Source organism: Lissotriton vulgaris, chromosome 5, assembly GCF_964263255.1.
Source record: "Lissotriton vulgaris chromosome 5, aLisVul1.2, whole genome shotgun sequence".
In the NCBI taxonomy this organism is placed as follows: Eukaryota; Metazoa; Chordata; class Amphibia; order Caudata; family Salamandridae; genus Lissotriton; species Lissotriton vulgaris.
Genome location: NC_141693.1, coordinates 21063467 through 21085294, shown reverse-complemented (window position 1 = coordinate 21085294; position 21828 = coordinate 21063467). Strand labels below are relative to the sequence as shown.

The 21828-nt window shown below is 46.3% G+C and overlaps 2 protein-coding genes across 2 annotated transcripts in view; one reads left to right on the top strand and one right to left on the bottom strand.

Moving 5' to 3' along the window:
- VARS2 (valyl-tRNA synthetase 2, mitochondrial) overlaps positions 1 to 15815 on the bottom strand; it is a 228570-nt gene extending 212755 nt beyond the window's left edge. The window contains exon 1 of the mRNA XM_086920692.1: positions 15683 to 15815. The gene's annotated coding sequence lies outside the window, so the exon portion shown is untranslated. The remainder of the gene's footprint in view (positions 1 to 15682) is intronic.
- A 67-nt stretch (positions 15816 to 15882) lies between these two features.
- The window catches only part of GTF2H4 (general transcription factor IIH subunit 4), a 62702-nt gene continuing 56756 nt past the window's right edge, over positions 15883 to 21828 (top strand). The window contains exon 1 of the mRNA XM_086920693.1: positions 15883 to 16299. Coding sequence (XP_086776819.1) covers positions 16181 to 16299 — 119 coding nt within the window. The 5' untranslated portion in view covers positions 15883 to 16180. The remainder of the gene's footprint in view (positions 16300 to 21828) is intronic.

Genomic DNA, 21828 nt, shown 5'->3' with positions numbered 1-21828 from the left:
AACACTTTGCCACCAAGACACATCATCTAAGGCAACTCATAAGGGACAAAACAGTGTTCACATGGACTGAAGAGATGCAGAGGGAATTCAAAGGCATCAAGAACGACATCAGCCAAGCCATACCCCTGCAGGGATATGACACTCAAGGACAATCAGTGCTGACGATAGATGCCAGTGACAAAGGACTGGGAGCAGTCCTTCTGCAAGAAAGGAGAAATGGAATGACAGAAACTCTCAGCTTCGCCTCCAGAGCCCTATCAGACACAGAAAAGAAATTCAGCGTCATAGAGAAAGAGATGCTGCCCGTGGTATGGGCCATGGGGAAATTCTGCCAGTTCCTATGGGGCACGAGGTTCCAACTGAAGACTGACCACAACCCCCTTGTAAAAGTGCTTACATCCAGCGGACATGCAAGTGCTACTCCTAGGATAGCCAAGATGACTGAAATTACTCGAGTACCGATACGACGTGGAATACATCCCGGGAAATAAGAACAAGTTAGCAGATTACCTTAGTAGAGCTGCCGCGGTGGAAAGAGCACTAGACGGAGCAGAAGAGAGTGATGAGATGGTGGCCTTGATGGAAGACCCGGAGAAGGTGATTAGCAACCAAGAGTGGACGGGAGCATATGGAGAAGACCAGGACATCCAAGAAGTGAAGGAATACATCGTCGGAGGATGGCCAGAAAAAAAGACACCTGCGGACACCCCTCAAGAAATTTTACGAAGTACGAGAAGAATTGTCCCTGGACGACAAAGGCACCTTCCTGTATAGAGGAGACAAAGTCGTCCCCCCGACGATGTTGATACCACGATTTTTGAAGATTCTACATGAAGGACACCTAGGGATTGTGAAAACCAAGATGAGGGCCAAGCAGGGATACTGGTGGCCAGGGATGGACATTCAAACAGAGAGACACGTGAGAGAGTGTGACCAATGCCAGCGAGCTGACAAAACGATGACACCTCTGAGGCCTGCCTTAGGGAAATTAATCAACCCATAGAATCCCTGGGAGGAGTTATCCATATCACGACCAAGGTACCCTAAAATACCTATGCGTCATAGTGGATAGATACTTGGAATGGCCTTAAGTGCACATACAAGAAGAAATGGACACACAAACGATACTTAGATTCCTCACTTCAACCTTTCTCAGGGAAGGCATACCGAAATCAGTTTTAAGTGACAATGGTCCCCAGTTTACCTCAGAGAAATGGCACAAATATATGGAGAGGAACGGCATCAAACCCAAACACACTTCCATATACCATGCTGCTGGAAACGGACAAGTGGAACGCTTCAACAGAGTACTCATGGGGTCCATCCAGGCGGCCGTCACGATGGGCAAGGACTGGGAATCACATCACCCCGACGATGATGATGATGATGATGATGATGGGACGCATCACCCCGACGAGCACGGGGTACAGCCCCTTCCACATTTTAAGGGGTAGAGATCCCTCCACTAAAGATAACCTGGCGTGGATGGAGAAGACCGTAACCAGCAAATGGTCCCCTGCAGTGGTGCAGCACAATCTAGAAAAAGCCCAAACGATATATACTGAACATTACAACAGAAGAAAGAACGTGGAGGAAATATCCCTGGAGAAAGGAGAATGGTTCAGGGTCAAATTGGCGGTACTACAGAAAAAAGGTGACAGCAAATACAGTCGACCCTTACTAGTAAAGGAGGTGTATGACTGGGCTGCATTGCTTAGTGATGGGAACGTGTAGTCCCAAGATATCATGTCCCGGTGTAATAAGATCCTACAATGGTACCCTGAAGACAGAGAGCAAACAACGATGGACCTGAAGTCACAGGAGAATAACATTGTGAGCCCGGAAGGAGAAGGGAGCACGGTAGCTGAAGGACAGGAAGAAGAGCAAGGGGGCAGTGAAGTCCCAAGAGCAGAGGTATGCCCAAGAGAAGAGAGACTCCCAGGAGAGAAAGACAGAGTACACAAGAGGACAGAGTGGTGGGTCCAGCAACGAACAGTCCCAGAGAAGTGACTGCCACCCCGGTAAGATGGACACGGGGGGCAGAGTGATAGTGAGACCCACAAGATATCGAGACTATGAACTGGGAGAATCAATCAATCAATCAATCAATCAATCAGGAGTTTGTTAAAGCGCGACTACTCACCCGTAAGGTTCTCAAGGCGCTAGGGGTGGGGGAGGTGCAGATTCCATTTCATCAAGGAGGGGGTCTGTCGAAGAGCCAGGTTTTGAGGTTTCTTGCGAAGATGGGGAGCGATATTGTCTGTCTGAGGTGGAGCGGAAGGGCGTTCCATGCTTTGGCCGCGAGGAAGGAGAAGGAGCGGCCTCCCGATCTGGTCTTTCTGGTGCGGGGGACCACGGCGTAGGAAAGCTGGGCTGATCGTAGGGTCCTTTGGGGTGCGTGGAATTTGAGTCGGCTGTTCAGGTATGCTGGTCCGGTGCCGTGGAGGGCCTTGTGTGCGTGGGTGAGCATCTTAAAGGTGATTCTCGCCTCGACGGGGAGCCAGTGGAGTGTGCGCAGGTGCTGGGAGATGTGGCAGTGTTTTGGCAGGTTGAGGACCAGTCTTGCGGCGGCGTTCTGGATGTTCTGTAGCTTGCGGATGAGGTTTTTGTTTATTCCGGCGTAGAGTGCGTTGCCGTAGTCGAGTCTGCTGGTGACCAGGGCGTGAGTGACTGTCTTTCGGTGTTCGAGGGGGATCCATTTGAAGGTCTTACGAAGGAGGCGGAGGGTGTGGAAGCAGGAAGATGAGACAGAGTTGATCTGGCGGTCCATTTTGAGCTCGGAGTCCAGGATGATTCCCAGGTTGCGTGCGTGGTCTGTGGGGGTTGGCGGGAGAAGAAATGTAGTTCTATTTATGTAGAGACTGTTAGTTTCTAGGTTGGTATAAAAAGGGGGAGATATGTAGAGTTGCGCTCTAGTGGTTGACCGCTACGTCACCACGCAGCGCGAATGGCGGCCATTTTGGATCACGCTGTGCAAGCGGATTTCGGCTGGAGCAACCAAAGACACAGCACGCCCGGCGCTCTCCTGCTCTGAAGTATTACATTTAATAAATACTTTGGCCCCATATCCCCTGTGTCTTGTCATCATTATCACAGGGGCAATAGCTTCACCACAAAGCCTTGTTGTCGTCGCTCCTCTTGTTTGTGGCTGGGGTGTGCTATCCAAGTCTGGAGTTTGATTTTTGGAAACTCGGACGGCTTCACCCAGCTGATCACCGAGTGCAACTGACAGGCCCGTCAGCTGAGGAGATTTGAGGTGCGTTTTTGCCTTCTTCCCAGCAGGTGGCAGCGTTGTTCCATTGACTCTTCTTTGCCTTCAGAACTGCTTCTTTTGGGCGGTGGTCTTCGAAGGAGTTTACACATGCTATTCTCCTGGTCAACTGCCAGCCTTATGGTTTTGTCATTTCTCAGCTGTTGCTGAGTGATGTGGCACATTATTTTTCAATGCATTTTGAGATGATTTTGGGCTTTGCTCCGTCCTGATTGAAGTCATGTGTGCTGATCTGGAGCACACAGTTTCCCGTGTGTGTTTTCCCTGAGGGAACCTGAGGGGAATAGCGCAGTTAGCGTCGGACGTCTAGGTTTCATGACACCTGGCTGCTCAGCTGACTGACTCTCGTTCAGTTAATTAACGCTTGCCTGAGGAGAAATGTACACTTAGTGTAGGACGTCTGTGGCTCTTTATCAAACGTCTGTTCTGCTGATTGACTGCCGTCCTCTCCCTGAGCACTGCGCTATTGGAATTCTCCCTTTCATTTTACCTCAGAGTGTTCTCCAGTGACCCTGGGTTCTACGCCCTGCATTCTGCTTCTACCGCAGCCTTGTTGTGTGCCTTGTTTTCGCCGATAGGCACAGCTTTCACAAGTTACTTTCTACAAGATATTGTAATTTCCCTACTATATACTGCGTGCCTTCTATTCGTTGACAGGCACAACTTTCAGGCATCATTACTATTTACAATTACACTTTCTGGTGCCCTATTGTTACTTATAGGCAGTTTTCAGTTTTCAGTTGAACTGCTTCACACTCCTCGTATCCATCATTGCATCTTACCACTGTAAACCTTTGTGTTTTCTCTTTCACTATTATCAACCTCTATTTTTTCACTTCTTCTATCTCAGGGGTCTCCAACCTTTTCTGCGGTGTGAGCTACTTCTGATCCGTGAAAATCATTGCGAGCTACTAAAGGCCAAGCAGCTTGTACATTATTCCCAAAGTCCCTCCACACCCAGCTTCATTGACGAGGGATTAACAGACAGCTATTTAGTGTCTGCAATGCACAATATGAAACCAGAGCCTGTTATTAGTCCTCGCTTTCCTCTTCAACAAACTGTGTACTCCTGACCTCTGCCATAATGAGCTAAGAAACTTCAATCATAAGAAATCATACTAAAACTAGAAATTTCATACTAAAAACCATAACCTGTACATCTGTCTCTCACACCTTTTCATCCACCTCACTACTACGTTCCATAACTCGGTTATAGAACCTCAGTGATCATCACACACAACATGGAACACTTCCCACATAGGCTCAAAAAATAAAGACAACACCTTTCTGACCACAGACCCTACCTGGATTGGCTTGCAGGGTAGTAAGCATTATAAACAAATGCTGCAATGCAATTATTTTATTACATCATACCCCCTTTTTCTACATCATGACATGACCAGACCTTGAAATGCCGGAGTTCAGGGTGTGCACTATACAAATTCTCTCATAACAGACTTTAAATTTGTTCCATATAATAATAACCTGGTCCACATGTATGGTGCACATGACTTGCCACTTAGTTCATTATTAAATATAAATCATCAGGGATGGTGGTATTCAATGATTGGTTCATGTTCAAACGTTATTACTACTAAAAATGCCTCCCAATGTAGGTACTGTAAAATGCTGTTCATACGAAAGAAATAAACATTGTCATTTTCAAAACATTCCATCATATTTTATGTGCCTTTTGTGACCCTGTTTGCATTATTTTCAACTCTTTGCTCACGCAAGGAAGGGGACTCAGACCTTAGCTTCCTTGGCCCATGCTCTGGTCTACGAGTTAATTTATTGGCCTCGCTTACAACAGATTCTGAAACATATGGCCACTGCAAGGGTGAGGAGCTGTTTTAAATGGGTTACATTAGCAGTGAATTGTGAAGCCTTGCACTTCATTTTAAATAAAATAACTCGCATGATATCCTGAGACTAAATGCGTTTTACACGTATTTTGTGTTTGAAAAAAGCACCTCTTTGAAGTTCTTCCTGGGCACAAACCGGAGCCAGTAACTTAATTTTGCATTACATTTCTTCGATTATTTAATTAAAATGTAATGAAAAGACATGTACAATTATCTTGTCGTTTCCGTTTTGTGGCCAGGAACAAAGTGCAAGGAACACAATTTATTTCAAAATAAAAGATGCCTGTTAAACGCTGCTTTAATTTAATGATTAAATTAAATCAGAGTTTCAGATTGATGTATTACTTGTTCGAGTCATGTTTCAGATGCCTCGAATAACGGCATGGCCAGGCATCTACTTAAAAAAATATAACGTTTCACTTGGCCACAAACCTGATAGCTGTCTCGTTCTGCTTCAGGTGGCTGGCACTGCTCGCCTGTATTCCTGCATGGAGACCCGATTATGCTGTCAAGGCTGCCGCTCCGGCTGCAAAATGCACAGGATAATGGCAGGAAGGCGGGCAGCAAAAGGCCCGCATAGGCCATAGGGGTTCTCCGTGGACAGCCAACACTGCCCATGTGCTGGCTGACGTCAACAGCTACAGCCCGCCCTCGATGGGCTCAAATTGCAGTTGGTTCCAACCGCGGCAGAGAAGAAAACTGAAAAAAGGCCTAAAAATCAACATAACGACATCAATAGGCTACTAAAGTTAAAGTCAGGCCGCGAGCTACTGGCAGGGCATCTGCGAGCTACCAGTAGCTCGCGATCGACCGGTTGGAGACGCCTGTTCTATCTTCTCTACCGTTCTTACCTGCATCTCTGCTCCTACCTTTTAACATGGCTTCCTTTTTGCTATGTCTCAACCTCCTCCTTTCTTGAATGATGAGGGTGAACCACTCATCCCTTGGAAAAAGTGGATTAATCTACTTGAATCTTTTTTGATAGCTATAGGAGGTGACAGATTCTAGAATGTACGTAAGCAACACATTCTTTTGCAAAATCTGGGGAAGCATGCCAGAGAAATGTATGATGATTTACCTGAACTTGCTGAAGAAAATCAAAGTACCAATGAAGATGCGATGGGGGAATATACAACAAAATGTTTATCATGACACCCTTAAGAAATTAGAAATTCAGTTTGATGAAAAATTGAATGTGGTATTAGAACAACATACATTTTTTTCAAGATTGCAGAGAAAAAATGAAAAGGTAGTTAATTACATAGCGGTTTTGAGAGGCCTAGCTACCACATGCGATTTTGGTACACTAACTGAATCTCTATTTAGGGATCAACTGGTGAGATGCACTACTGAAAAAGAATCTAAAAGAAACTTTTGGCTGATGCACCCGACCTTAACAAGCATTGGAAATGCAATAGGTCTCGCAGCATTAGAGTTAGTGCTTTTAGAATTGTTTATGGGTTTTTTTGTAAATCTTTAGCATTTTTGTTTCCTGTAGCCAATGCTAAAGAATTAAAAAAAAAAAAAGCCATAAACATTTCTAAAAGCTCTAACTCAAATGCTCCGAGACCTATTGCACTGTGTGAGGGTGAGGGGTTGAGGGTGAGTGAGGGTGAGTGAGGGGTTGAGGGTGAGTGAGGGTGAGGGGTTGAGAGTGAGGGTGAGTGAGGGTGAGTGAGGGTGAGTGAGGGTGAGTGAGGGTGAGTGAGGGTGAGTGAGGGTGAGTGAGGGTGAGTGAGGGTGAGTGAGGGTGAGTGAGGGTGAGTGAGGGTGAGTGAGGGTGAGTGAGTGAGAGTGAGGGTGAGAGTGAGGGTGAGAGTGAGGGTGAGAGTGAGGGTGAGAGTGAGGGTGAGAGTGAGGGTGAGTGAGGGTGAGTGAGGGTGAGTGAGAGTGAGTGAGGGTGAGTGAGGGTGAGTGAGGGTGAGTGAGGGTGAGTGAGGGTGAGTGAGGGTGAGTGAGGGTGAGTGAGGGTGAGTGAGGGTGAGTGAGGGTGAGTGAGGGTGAGTGAGGGTGAGGGTGAGTGAGGGTGAGTGAGGGTGAGTGAGGGTGAGTGGGGTGAGTGAGGGTGAGTGAGGGTGAGGGGTTGATGTTGAGGAGTTGAGGGTGAGTGAGGGTGAGTGAGGGGTTGAGGGTGAGTGAGGGTGAGGGTGAGTGAGGGTGAGTGAGGGTGAGTGAGGGTGAGGGTGAGTGAGGGTGAGTGAGGGTGAGTGAGGGTGAGTGAGGGTGAGTGAGGGTGAGTGAGGGTGAGGGTGAGGGGTTGAGGGTGAGTGAGGGTGAGTGAGGGTGAGTGAGAGTGAGGGTGAGGGGTTGAGGGTGAGTGAGGGTGAGTGAGGGTGAGGGTGAGTGAGGGGTTGAGGGTGAGGGGTTGAGGGTGAGTGAGGGTGAGGGGGAGTGAGGGTGAGGGGGAGTGAGGAGTGAGGGTGAGTGAGGGGTTGAGGGTGAGGGGTTGAGGGTGAGTGAGGGTGAGGGTGAGTGAGGGGTTGAGGGTGAGGGGTTGAGGGTGAGCGAGGGTGAGGGGGAGTGAGGAGTGAGAGTGAGGGTGAGTGAGGGGTTGAGGGTGAGGGGTTGAGGGTGGGTGAGGGTGAGGGGTTGAGGGTGAGTGAGGAGTTGAGGGTGAGGGTGAGTGAAGGGCGCCAAAGGGATTGGGGGGATGGGGCACCAACGCAGGCAGCCACAGAAGACCCGGCGTAAGGGGTAAGTGGTAGGAAAAAGGGGTCGGCAGAGTAAGGAATTGGTAAGACAAGGATATCCTGCACAAGTATATAAATAAGTCCAGACAGGCCACTCTGGATGCACACCTTCCCCCTCGCACGGCGCATGCTCATAGAGACAAGAAGCCGGACATGTAGGGGAAAGGTTTTGTGCACTCCCGGGGTGGGTACCGATCGTGAGCATTTCTTTAAGTAGGGAGGAGGGAGGAAGCATGTCATGGTCCAAGAGGGCAATTAAGGGGTCTAGCAGCAAGGAATGTCCCACGCGGCCTAGCAGATTACAAAGGCCTGGTCTCCTTAACCTGGCAGCGTGGGTGGGAGGAGCTGCAATAGGCAGGCTGATTTTGTCACGGGGAAAAGAGAAAGCACGGCGCTTGTGAATGAGCAGTGTGCTGATAAGAGTTATTAAACAAGCGCGCAAAAGGCAGGCTGATTTTGTCCCTGGGAGAAGAGAAAGTGCTGCGCTCGTAAAATGAACAACGTGCTGAGAAGTGTTATTAAAAAAGCGCGCAATAGGCAGGCTGACTTTGTCACTAGGAAAAGAGAAAGCATGGCGATGTTGTGCAGCTAACACTGTATTAAAGTTCACTTTTACCCAGTTTCTGGTGTGCAAAGCACTAGAGCCATGAGAGCTGTTAGCCTGCCTGGAAACGCCTACAGTTATTTAAATGCAGATTCCGGGGCGGGAAGTTTTGTTGGGGCGAGCCGGGGAGATTAAGTAAATTGCAAGCAGTGCCCTAAGCTGCTGCGAAAAGACACCTGCTACTCAGAGGGTACTCCACTCACTAACACAACAAACCTGACATGTTGCTTTCCCACCTGGACTGCACATGATAGGCATAAACTGCAGAACAATGTATTGTGCACAACGGAAGACTGCATTATCACTGAGACATGAAAGTTTGGAAATCCCAAAAAACAACAACCCACTTTCTATCACTTTTGCTGCAACATTAATTTGATGCTTGGTGGATAACAAACTTCTGTACCACTAAAAGCGATTCTCTCCCACACTATGTACAAGAAAGTTGAAGCTTTGCTTATATGAACTAACAGTCAGACCCACAGAACCACCGGAGGCTTGTGCAGTGCCGTTGCAGGTCTCTCAATGGCTCTGGCGCTTACTTGGATTTAGTTAAGAGCGGTCTGCATGGTCTCTGATGGTAGAACCTGTAGGTGAAAGAAGCTTCTCATGTCTTGGTTGTGACCCCTTGCACTGGATTGCAGTGCACCTCGAGCCCTCCTGCCTGTGGGAGACCTAGACTTAAGCTACTGCCATGTTGCTTGGAAGGTGCCTTGTTGGAGAGCACGATATCGGCAGGGAGGGCGGGCCTTGGATTAAGGTAAAAATAGAACGGCTGCTGATGGATAATAAGGACAGCCCCGTGGAATTTGGTTTTTTGAGCGCCTATTGTAAAAATAAAGCGTGACCTAAACAGCTGTAGCCAAGGCGGGGAACGGGGGAGCAAGCGCCACGCTTTTTTGTAAATCTAAAGGTGCCACCATATTTTAAGTTAAAGTGCGGCATGCGGCGAGAGAGGGGAGGGGGGAGGAGAAATGCGACACGGCGGGGAGGGGGCGGAGCGGGGGAGAGGGTGTGTGTGTTAGGAGGGCATTGCGAAATGCGAGACGGCGGGAAGGGGGCAGACATGGCGGGGAGGGGGCGGAGAGGGTGTGTGTGTTGTTAGGAGGGCATTGCGAAATGCGAGACGGCGGGGAGGGGGCGGAGCGGGTAAACAAAGACGGACGTGCACGCGCTTTTAAGCTCAATGCGCATGCGCATTGAGCTTAAAAGTCACGGGCACTGCAAGGAATCGCCACGATTCCTTGCAGTGTGGATAAAGAGCGGATAAGTCCCAATACTCTCGCCTTGCTCGATGCGCATCGACAGGCGAGACCTAAAAAGGCCATCAATATTATAAAAAGCATAGAACACACTGCCTATTGCATGATGGAAATGAAGGAGATGCTGTCAAACAGGTTAGTGATAAATATGTGCACACGGTTTTAGAGAAACAAAACAAACCTGTCACCACTGAGAGTATTAAGCAAAAGAACGAGCATACAAAGTTTAAATGTTTCAGGTGCGGAAATCCCAGTAATTTAGCCAATGATATCAGGTGTCCAGTCAGAGGTGTATTATGAAAGAAATGCAATAAAAGAGGACATTTCTCGAAAGTTTGCAAAGACATGCAAAGGAATGTCACTCACTTAGTTAACTGTGAAGACAATCATAGTGAAGACATACTTTTTCACATTGCTGACAACATAGGAGTCTACAACAACTACCCCACATGTAATATACTTTTGGATGAGGTTGCTTTTACAGTGTTTGCAGATTCATGCTCCCCGTTTACGCTGATTAATGAGTCGTATTTTGTTGAGAACTAGAAGAACAAACAATATACCTTTCTTCCCCCTGATGTAAACCCAGGAGTTACAACAATGACCCCATACCTTTGGTAGGAATGTTAGTCATGCAGATTGGGTTCAAAGATAGATCCACCACTGGGAATGTATACATAACTGAAGCAGGTTCAAACCTACTAGGGTGGAAACATCAAAAAGAACTTGGAATCAAGTTAGATCCCAATGTCCCTGAGCCAGTCTATATTGTAGATGAATCCATGACTGGGTTAAATATTTGTAAAAAAATTCCTGACGTTTTTTCCAACAAATTGGGCTTATTCAAAGGCTACGTCCACAAAATAAAATTGAAAGATAATTACAAACCAGTTGTACACAAAGCAAGGTCAGTCCCATTTCTAGTACGGGACACTTTAAAAAAGGAATTGGATAAACTAGAATCCAATGGGAGCATTGAAAGGATTGAATGTTCTGAGTGGGTTGCCCCCATCATTATAGCATCCAAAGAGCATCAGGTTGTGTGTCGACTTGAGAGATCTAAAGGCAAACATCTGGGTGGACAGACATCCCCTCCCCAACATAAATGAGATGCTCAGCGTCATTCAGGGAGCCAAGTACATTAGCGTTCTGGATCTTTCAGCGGTGTAGCACCAGGTAGTCCTACACCCTGACTCAAGGGTTCTCACGTCTGCCATAACCCCATTTGTTGCATACCAATATAGCTGAATGCCTTTCGGATTAGCACAGCTGCAGCAGTTTTCCAGCGTGTCATGCAGCATATACTGCAGGGCACTGACAAATTTCTGTGTTTCCAGGACGACATCCTTATGTATGGCGAGTCATTCAGTACCCCATGCTCAGTTTTCTTACTGTATTTATTATCTTCTTGTTTGATTTTCCCTTGTACGGGAGGTGTGTTGTAATCTATTTCCACATTAGCATTGTTGTAGTTACATGCACTTAAGCCCTCCTGCCCTTTCTCTTCCTCTCCCTCTCCCCTCCGTTTTCCCTCCCCCTGGAACCTTCCATCTGCACAACGTTGGCACAAAGCTTCCCTTAGAATGTTGATGTCATGTCAGTTGGTGCTGGAGGATCGTAGAATAAAGACGTTTACTCACCTCTCTGGAGTCTTCATTCTTCTACAGTAATCTTGACACAAAGGTGTTTGAGCACTTTACATGAGCACCAGTCACACTACAGAAGGATTTTTTTTTTTTAATATGCATGAGAAGATTAAGGGCTAGATGTATGATACCAGGAATAGCGATTACCTAATTGCGATTTTCCTCGTATCAAAAGTAGGAAATCGCTATTCCTCAAGTATGAAACACTTTTGAGTGTCATTAGCGATTCATAGTGAGTTACAAATAGAACTCTCTCATGAACATCAGTAAGGCAGGTCCCAAGTTGTGGCCTAACAGATAGAATGGTCAACCTCAAAGCTGGCAGGGACTTTAAACATCCTGTGATACTGGGCAAATCACAGAATCTCCCTCAGCCTAACATAAGGAATGTATCCGTCTGTAACACAACTGGTGCTCACTTAAAGTGCGTTTATACCTTTGCAACAACTACTCGCTATATAAAACTAAAAAAAAATTGTTATTAAGATCCACTATGATTTGCTGCTGTCAGAGGGATGGTTACCTGATGGGCTCATTTAAATAAAAGCATTTATTTTTAATGAGCGTTTACAAAAAAAAAAAAATGACATTTTGAAGCTTCACTTTTTACCACTGCATGCTCTTAATATTTTTTCAACCATTCTCAAAAGTGGAAAGCGGTTGCAAACGCGTTACCATCAACTTAGAGTTGTTGGTAAATTGCTAATATTTTGCAACCGCAATTCAGTTGCAAAACATTCAAACGTACTAATGTGAATCACTATATGGCATTGGCGCCCCAAACACGCCCAATCAACAGACTACGATACTTTAACAGGTTACTGAACCGCACTTTTACTTTTTACATCAGAAAAGGTGTTTTTTACATTCGCCAATCAAGCCTTGGGCGAACCCAAACACGCTTGGTACATCTCACTCTGAATGATCTGCGCAGAACCACGTGAGGTTAAGCAGGTTTGATCTCTTTTACTATGTTTTTTATTTATTTAATGTGGTTTTATATAGGGCAAACATTACCCGAAGGTTTCAGAGCGCTTTACATAAGAACCAGTTGCATGGCGGGGAGGGGGCGGAGAGGGTGTGTGTGTTGTTAGGAGGGCATTGCGAAATGCGAGACGGCGGGGAGGGGGCGGAGCGGGTAAACAAAGACGGACGTGCACGCGCTTTTAAGCTCAATGCGCATGCGCATTGAGCTTAAAAGTCACGGGCACTGCAAGGAATCGCCACGATTCCTTGCAGTGTGGATAAAGAGCGGATAAGTCCCAATACTCTCGCCTTGCTCGATGCGCATGCGCATCGACAGGCGAGACCTAAAAAGGCCATCAATATTATAAAAAGCATAGAACACACTGCCTATTGCATGATGGAAATGAAGGAGATGCTGTCAAACAGGTTAGTGATAAATATGTGCACACGGTTTTAGAGAAACAAAACAAACCTGTCACCACTGAGAGTATTAAGCAAAAGAACGAGCATACAAAGTTTAAATGTTTCAGGTGCGGAAATCCCAGTAATTTAGCCAATGATATCAGGTGTCCAGTCAGAGGTGTATTATGAAAGAAATGCAATAAAAGAGGACATTTCTCGAAAGTTTGCAAAGACATGCAAAGGAATGTCACTCACTTAGTTAACTGTGAAGACAATCATAGTGAAGACATACTTTTTCACATTGCTGACAACATAGGAGTCTACAACAACTACCCCACATGTAATATACTTTTGGATGAGGTTGCTTTTACAGTGTTTGCAGATTCATGCTCCCCGTTTACGCTGATTAATGAGTCGTATTTTGTTGAGAACTAGAAGAACAAACAATATACCTTTCTTCCCCCTGATGTAAACCCAGGAGTTACAACAATGACCCCATACCTTTGGTAGGAATGTTAGTCATGCAGATTGGGTTCAAAGATAGATCCACCACTGGGAATGTATACATAACTGAAGCAGGTTCAAACCTACTAGGGTGGAAACATCAAAAAGAACTTGGAATCAAGTTAGATCCCAATGTCCCTGAGCCAGTCTATATTGTAGATGAATCCATGACTGGGTTAAATATTTGTAAAAAAATTCCTGACGTTTTTTCCAACAAATTGGGCTTATTCAAAGGCTACGTCCACAAAATAAAATTGAAAGATAATTACAAACCAGTTGTACACAAAGCAAGGTCAGTCCCATTTCTAGTACGGGACACTTTAAAAAAGGAATTGGATAAACTAGAATCCAATGGGAGCATTGAAAGGATTGAATGTTCTGAGTGGGTTGCCCCCATCATTATAGCATCCAAAGAGCATCAGGTTGTGTGTCGACTTGAGAGATCTAAAGGCAAACATCTGGGTGGACAGACATCCCCTCCCCAACATAAATGAGATGCTCAGCGTCATTCAGGGAGCCAAGTACATTAGCGTTCTGGATCTTTCAGCGGTGTACCACCAGGTAGTCCTACACCCTGACTCAAGGGTTCTCACGTCTGCCATAACCCCATTTGTTGCATACCAATATAGCTGAATGCCTTTCGGATTAGCACAGCTGCAGCAGTTTTCCAGCGTGTCATGCAGCATATACTGCAGGGCACTGACAAATTTCTGTGTTTCCAGGACGACATCCTTATGTATGGCGAGTCATTCAGTACCCCATGCTCAGTTTTCTTACTGTATTTATTATCTTCTTGTTTGATTTTCCCTTGTACGGGAGGTGTGTTGTAATCTATTTCCACATTAGCATTGTTGTAGTTACATGCACTTAAGCCCTCCTGCCCTTTCTCTTCCTCTCCCTCTCCCCTCCGTTTTCCCTCCCCCTGGAACCTTCCATCTGCACAACGTTGGCACAAAGCTTCCCTTAGAATGTTGATGTCATGTCAGTTGGTGCTGGAGGATCGTAGAATAAAGACGTTTACTCACCTCTCTGGAGTCTTCATTCTTCTACAGTAATCTTGACACAAAGGTGTTTGAGCACTTTACATGAGCACCAGTCACACTACAGAAGGATTTTTTTTTTTAATATGCATGAGAAGATTAAGGGCTAGATGTATGATACCAGGAATAGCGATTACCTAATTGCGATTTTCCTCGTATCAAAAGTAGGAAATCGCTATTCCTCAAGTATGAAACACTTTTGAGTGTCATTAGCGATTCATAGTGAGTCACAAATAGAACTCTCTCATGAACATCAGTAAGGCAGGTCCCAAGTTGTGGCCTAACAGATAGAATGGTCAACCTCAAAGCTGGCAGGGACTTTAAACATCCTGTGATACTGGGCAAATCACAGAATCTCCCTCAGCCTAACATAAGGAATGTATCCGTCTGTAACACAACTGGTGCTCACTTAAAGTGCGTTTATACCTTTGCAACAACTACTCGCTATATAAAACTAAAAAAAAATTGTTATTAAGATCCACTATGATTTGCTGCTGTCAGAGGGATGGTTACCTGATGGGCTCATTTAAATAAAAGCATTTATTTTTAATGAGCGTTTACAAAAAAAAAAATGACATTTTGAAGCTTCACTTTTTACCACTGCATGCTCTTAATATTTTTTCAACCATTCTCAAAAGTGGAAAGCGGTTGCAAACGCGTTACCATCAACTTAGAGTTGTTGGTAAATTGCTAATATTTTGCAACCGCAATTCAGTTGCAAAACATTCAAACGTACTAATGTGAATCACTATATGGCATTGGCGCCCCAAACACGCCCAATCAACAGACTACGATACTTTAACAGGTTACTGAACCGCACTTTTACTTTTTACATCAGAAAAGGTGTTTTTTACATTCGCCAATCAAGCCTTGGGCGAACCCAAACACGCTTGGTACATCTCACTCTGAATGATCTGCGCAGAACCACGTGAGGTTAAGCAGGTTTGATCTCTTTTACTATGTTTTTTATTTATTTAATGTGGTTTTATATAGGGCAAACATTACCCGAAGGTTTCAGAGCGCTTTACATAAGAACCAGTTGCGATACATAAGGACTTAGGATTACATGTGTTACATAAAAGATACAAACAGAAAAACTTGCAAATGTACAAGATGTAAAGTCACTCAAGGAAGAGATAGAAACAGAAAAGAATTGCAATGGCCTGTTTGTTGCAAAGAAGGGACCTCAGAATGCCCAGGTGGAGGGAGGGAGAAAAGACAGCTGTTGGGAGGCATAAAGAGATTTATTGGTAATAAACTAGCAGGTGACAGTTTAGCCAGGCGCATGAGATGACACTGAAGGACCACTGGTGATGACGTAGTTTGGATCAGTACGGGCCGGGTGGTTCTCGGCGGTGAGCAGCGCCACAGACGCTGCTGAGGGGCGGAGTCGAACAGCAGGGTCAATGCAGCTCAAGCTTAGTCTACTCACCAGCATCCGTCAGGGCGGGGGGGGGTGTCGCTGGAGACCTGCGGCTGCCTGTGTTCGGGTATCGCGGATCGGTGACAGCTCCCGGGACAGAGACCGAGTCCGCCCGAGGACAGGAAGAGACGCGCAGCGGGCACATAACATGCCGGGGACATGTGTACTCTGCGAGTCAGGGAGACAGCCAATGAGCAACTGACGGGATTCCAACAACCAATCAAAGGGCACAACACGATCTGAGCAACTCCCTCAGCCACCAATCCTATCGCTAAAGTTCCACTAGCCAATCAGAGAGAATCATTCTTGGCTCGAATCAGCAGCCAAGACAGTCTACCATCGCTGACAGTAGATGTTTCGTGGTATCTGATTGGTTGTGAGGCTCCTGGAGTTCTCACCGGCTGTGCTCAGTCCCTCTAGCCGCAGGAGTGACCCCGGCCCCAGGCGCAGGGTGTCCGGGAGGCCCCTCGGAGCGGCCTCGGCGCTGCCCCATGCCGCGGCGGCAGCATGAAGCTGGAGCGCGTGCACCTGCGCTGCAAGAACCTGCACGAGTTCCTGCAGGAGCTGAGCCCGGCGCTGCTGGACCGGCTCTACGACCACCCGGCCACCTGCCTGGCCGTTTTCCGGTGTGGTTTTATTTGATTTATTTCATGCGTTTATATACACCGCGGACTTTCACTAGGAGGGCCTCGCAGGAAGTGACGTCATGGCCCCATGAGCTCACAAATACTCACCTGTGAGGGATGGTTCAGAGACAAACTGTAGAGAGCTTCTGTGCATCACTCACTCTTGTGTAATGAAGTGACAATCAATCATTTGCAAAGCGCACTACATACCGGCGAGGGTTTCAAGGAGCTGGGGGGGGGGGGGGGGGGTTACTGATCCTAGAGCCAGGTCTTGAGTATCCTCCTGAAGGTCAGCAGGTCTTGGGTCTGTCATAGTTGGACGGGGAGGATGTTCCATGTCTTGGCGGCGAGGTGGGAGAAGGATCCTCCGCCAGTGGTTGTTCTTCGGATGCGCGGGACGGTGGCGAGTGAGAGGTCACGGAGCGTAGTTGGCGGTTGGGGGTGTAGAAGGAGAGCCGTTTGTTGAGGGAGGTTGAGCCAGTCTTGTGAAGTGCTTTGTGTGTGTGGATGAGGAGCTTGAAGGTTATCCTCTTGTTGACGGGGAGCCAGTGCAGGTTTCTCAGGTGGGGGTTGATGTGGCCTTGGCGTGGTATGTCGAGGATCAGTCGTGCCGAGGCGTTTTGGATGCGTTGATTGATGAGCTTGGTCGGGGCTCCCGCGTAGAGGGCGTTTCCGTAGTAGAGTCTGCTGCTGACGAGGGCCTGAGCGACTGTCTTTCTTGTATCTGTTGGGATCCATCTGTAGATCCTGCGGAGGGTGTTGAAGCAGGAGGAGGAGACGGCGTTGACTTGCTTTGTCATTGAGAGCGTTGAATCGAGGATGATTCCCAGGTTGCGTGAGTGGTCGGTGGGTGTCAGGGCTGTCCCCAGTGCCATCAGCCACCAGAAGTCGTCCCAGGCTTAAGGGGTGTAGCTGAGGATGAGGACCTCCTTCTTGTCCGAGTTCAGCTTCAGACGGCTGGTCTTCATCCAGTCAGCGGCGGCCTTCATTCCTTCGTGGAGGTTGGCTTTGGCGCTGATGGGGTCCTTGGTGAGGGAGACAATCAGCTGAGTGTCGTTGGCGTAGGAGATTATGTTGAGGTCGTGCTGTCGGGCTACGTGTGCGAGCGGGGGCCATGTAATGTTGAACAACGTTGGGATGAGAGAGGGGTACGCCGCAGATGATCTCGGAGGCTTTGGAAAATAATGGGGGGAGGCGGACGCTCTGGGTTGTGCCGGAGAGGAAGGAGGTAGTCCAATCCAGAGCCTTGTCTCGGGTCCCTGCGGCGTGGAGACGTGCGTGTACTGTGCAGTGGCAGACGGTGTCAAAGGCAGCAGAGAGTTCTAGGAGAATGAGTGCTGCGGTCTCGCTGTTGTCCAGCAGGGTCCTGATGTGGTCGGTGGCGGCGATGAGGGCAGTCTAGGTGCTGTGGTTGCTGCGGAACCCTGACTTGTAAGGGTCCAGGATTCTGTTTTCTTTGAGGTATCTGGTTAGCTGTCTGTTGACGGTTTTCTCGATAACCTTGGCCGACAATACAGCTTCTGTACTTTTCTTACTCTTACTTGTGTAATGAAGTGACAGTACAGCTTCTCTACTTCTCCTGCCCTTACCTGTGTAATGGAGTGACAGTACAGCTTCTGTACTTCTCTTGCCCTTACTTGTGTAATAGAGTGACAGTAAAGCTTCTGTACATCTCTCGCCCATACTTGTATAATGGAGTGACAATACAGCTTCTATACTTCACTCACCGTTACTTGTGTAAGGAAGTGACAATACAGCTTATGTACTTCACTCACCGTTACTTGTGTAATGAAGTGACAATACAGCTTCTGTACTTCTCTTACCCTTACTTGTATAATGAAGTGACAGTATAGCTTCTGTACTTCTCTTACCCTTACTTGTGTAATGAAGTGACAATACAGAGCTTCAGTACTTCACTCACCATTACTTGTGTAATGGAGTGACAATACAGCTTCTGTACTTCTCTTGCCCTTACTTGTGAAATGAAGTGACAATACAGCTTCTGTACTTCACTCATCCGCACCTGTGTAATGAAGTTGCAATACAGCTTCTGTACTTCTCTTGCCCTTACCTGTGTAATGGAGTGACAATACAGAGCTTCAGTACTTCACTCACCCTTACTTGAGTAATGAAGTGGCAGTACACCGTCTGTACTTCTCTCACCCTTACTTGTGTAATGAAGTGACAATACAGCTTCTGTACTTCTCTCATCCTTACTTGTGAAGTGACAATACAGCTTCTATAATTTACTCACCGTTACTTGTGCAATGAAGGTTCGAGGGGGAGACAGGCCGGAAGGGCTGAGGCCAAGTGAGTGGGCTTCGTCCTCTTGTTAGCTCTGCACGGCTCTCCAGTCCTTCTTCTTATCTTCTTTTTTGTTTCTTGTCTAGATCTGAGGAAGCAAGGTTCAGAGTGCCCCCTAAATACTAAATTTAGGGGCATTACAGGTAGTTAAAGGGCAGGGACCAATGGGTCCCTTCCCTCGGGTGGGTACACCCCCTATTCTGCCACTCTCCAGTGGGAGGGGGACAGGAGCCTGTCCTTGGTTGGCTGAGTTCCCCCCCATCCTCAAGATGGAGTGGACTCGAGGTTCTGTAATGAAGTGACAGTACAGAGCTTCTGTACTTCTCTCACCCTTACTTGTGTTGTGTAATGGAGTGACAGCACAGCTTCTGTACTTCACTCACCCTACTTGTGTAATGAAGTGACTGTAGAGCTTCTGTACTTCTCTTACCAATGCTTGTGTAATGGAGTGACAGTCGAGCTTCTGTACTTCACCCATCCTTACTAGTGTAAAAAAGTGACAGTACTTCTTCCATACATCTCTTACCCATACGTGTGTAATGAAGTGACAGTACTTCTTCTATACTTCTCTTACCCATTCTTGTGTAAGGAAGTGACAGTACAGCTTCTGTACTTCACTCATCCATACTTGTGTAATGAAGTGAGCGTTCAGCTTCTGTACTTCTCTTACCCTTACTTGTGTAATTAAGTGACAGTACAAGCATGAACAAGCAAAAGACAGTGAGAGGGAGGGTAACTATGAGTGGCGAAATGCTGAAACAGACCCAACTTTTTTCTTATTTAGGCATAACCTTGGGCTCCAAGCTGGAATGGAAACCCCACATAAATTACTTGGCCACCAAACATGCGCAATTAGCTGGAGCTCTATTAAAGGAACATCATTTGTCGGCCACAAAACCTATAGCCCCAGCGCTAAAAATTTACAGCACTAAAATAAGCACAGCTGTCCTTTATGGGTCAGAATTATGGTGGTTTTCGAATCTAGCGCAACTCACGAGCTCACAAAACAAGTTTTTGAGGGGGTTAGTTGGCCTTTCACCATCCACACCACTCTTGCCCCTCCTCTATGACCTGGGCTGCCAGCGACTAGAGGATATGGCACGTTTCAGACCGGCGGCCTACTGGAGGAGACTTTGGGTTACACCCAAACTCTCCCAGTACGCCCAGGCCCTTCTCGAAGTCCGAGGTGCAGATACCACCAATAAAATACCACGGCTAAGAGAGGTAAAGGCTGTTTATATTGCTATGGGACTTAGCCTACAGTGGGAGGATCCAATTGGCAATTCATTTTCGCCTAAAAAGGCATTCAGGGAGTTATACTGGTCAATGGTTACACTGAGAAACTACAGTAGCTGTATTGTACCCTTTCTTGTATAATGAAGTGATCTTCTGTACTTCACTCATCCTTACTAGTGAAATGAAGTGACAGTACTTCTGTATTTCTCTCACCCTTACTTGTGTTGTGTAATGAAGTGACCGTACAGCTTCCGTACTTCACTAATCCTTACTAGTGTGATAAAGTTGCATTACTTCTTCTATACTTCTCTTACCCTTACTTGTGTAATGAAGTGACAGTACAGCTTCCGTACTTCACTCATCCTTACTAGTGTAATGAAGTGACAGTACTTCTGTATTTCTCTCACCCTTACTTGTGTTGTGTAATGAAGTGACCGTACAGCTTCCGTACTTCACTCATCCTTACTAGTGTAATGAAGTGACAGTACTTCTGTATTTCTCTCACCCTTACTTGTGTTGTGTAATGAAGTGACAGTACAGCTTCTGTACTTCACTCATCGTTACTTGTGTAATGAAGCGACCGTACAGCTTCCGTACTTCACTAATCCTTACTAGTGTGATAAAGTGGCATTACTTCTTCTATACTTCTCTTACCCATACTTGTGTAATGAAGTGACAGTAGAGCTTCAGTACTTCTATTATCCTTACTTGTATAATGAAGTGACAGTAGAGCTTCAGTACTTCTATTATCCTTACTTGTATAATGAAGTGACAGTAGAACTTCAGTACTTCTATTATCCTTACTTGTATAATGAAGTGACAGTAGAGCTTCAGTACTTCTATTATCCTTACTTGTATAATGAAGTGACAGTAGAGCTTCAGTACTTCTATTATCCTTACTTGTATAATGAAGTGACAGTAGAGCTTCAGTACTTCTATTATCCTTACTTGTATAATGAAGTGACAGTAGAGCTTCAGTACTTCACTCATCCCTACTTGTGTTGTGAAATGAAGTGACAGTACAGCTTCTGTACCGCTTACCCATACTTGTGTAATGAAGTGACAGTAGAGCTTCAGTACTTCTATTATCCTTACTTGTATAATGAAGTGACAGTAGAGCTTCAGTACTTCTATTATCCTTACTTGTATAATGAAGTGACAGTAGAGCTTCAGTACTTCTATTATCCTTACTTGTATAATGAAGTGACAGTAGAGCTTCAGTACTTCTATTATCCTTACTTGTATAATGAAGTGACAGTAGAGCTTCAGTACTTCACTCATCCGTACTTGTGTTGTGAAATGAAGTGACAGTACAGCTTCTGTACCGCTTACCCATACTTGTGTAATGAAGTGACAGTAGAGCGTCAGTACTTCTATTACCCTTACTTGTATAATGAAGTGACAGTAGAGCTTCTGTACTTCTCTTACCCCATGCCTCAGCCTGTACTCCGGAAGTATGGTCATAGGGATATGTACTCTATACCCACGCCTTTTGTTCTGGAGTATGGTCATATAGGTACTCTATACCCCACGTCTCTGCCTCCTCTCCTGGAGTATGGTCAGGTAGCTACTCTATACCCCACGCTTCAGCCTCCTCTCTTGGAGTATGGTCAGATGGGTACACTTTATTTATTTATTTATTTATTTATTTATTTATTTTATTTAATGGCTTGTGTAGCGCTTGACTCGACTCCCGAAGGAGTATCTGTGCGCTTGGTTCACTCAACAGGCTTAAAAGTACAGTACTTCTCATGATTGCGCGGGAAAAGGGGGTAGAGTATTTAAAACAGGAAAGTCTTCAGCAGTTTCCTAAAAATTAGATAATTGGTGCATCGTCTCAGGTTGAATGGCAGTTTGTTCCAGAGACTGGGGCCTAAAAACGAGAGGGCTCTGCTTCCCAGTCTTGCCTTTCTAATGAGCGGGACCTGTAGCAGAAATCGGTTGCTTGAGCGGAGGGTACGTACAGGTTTATAGGGGATAAACTTTTCA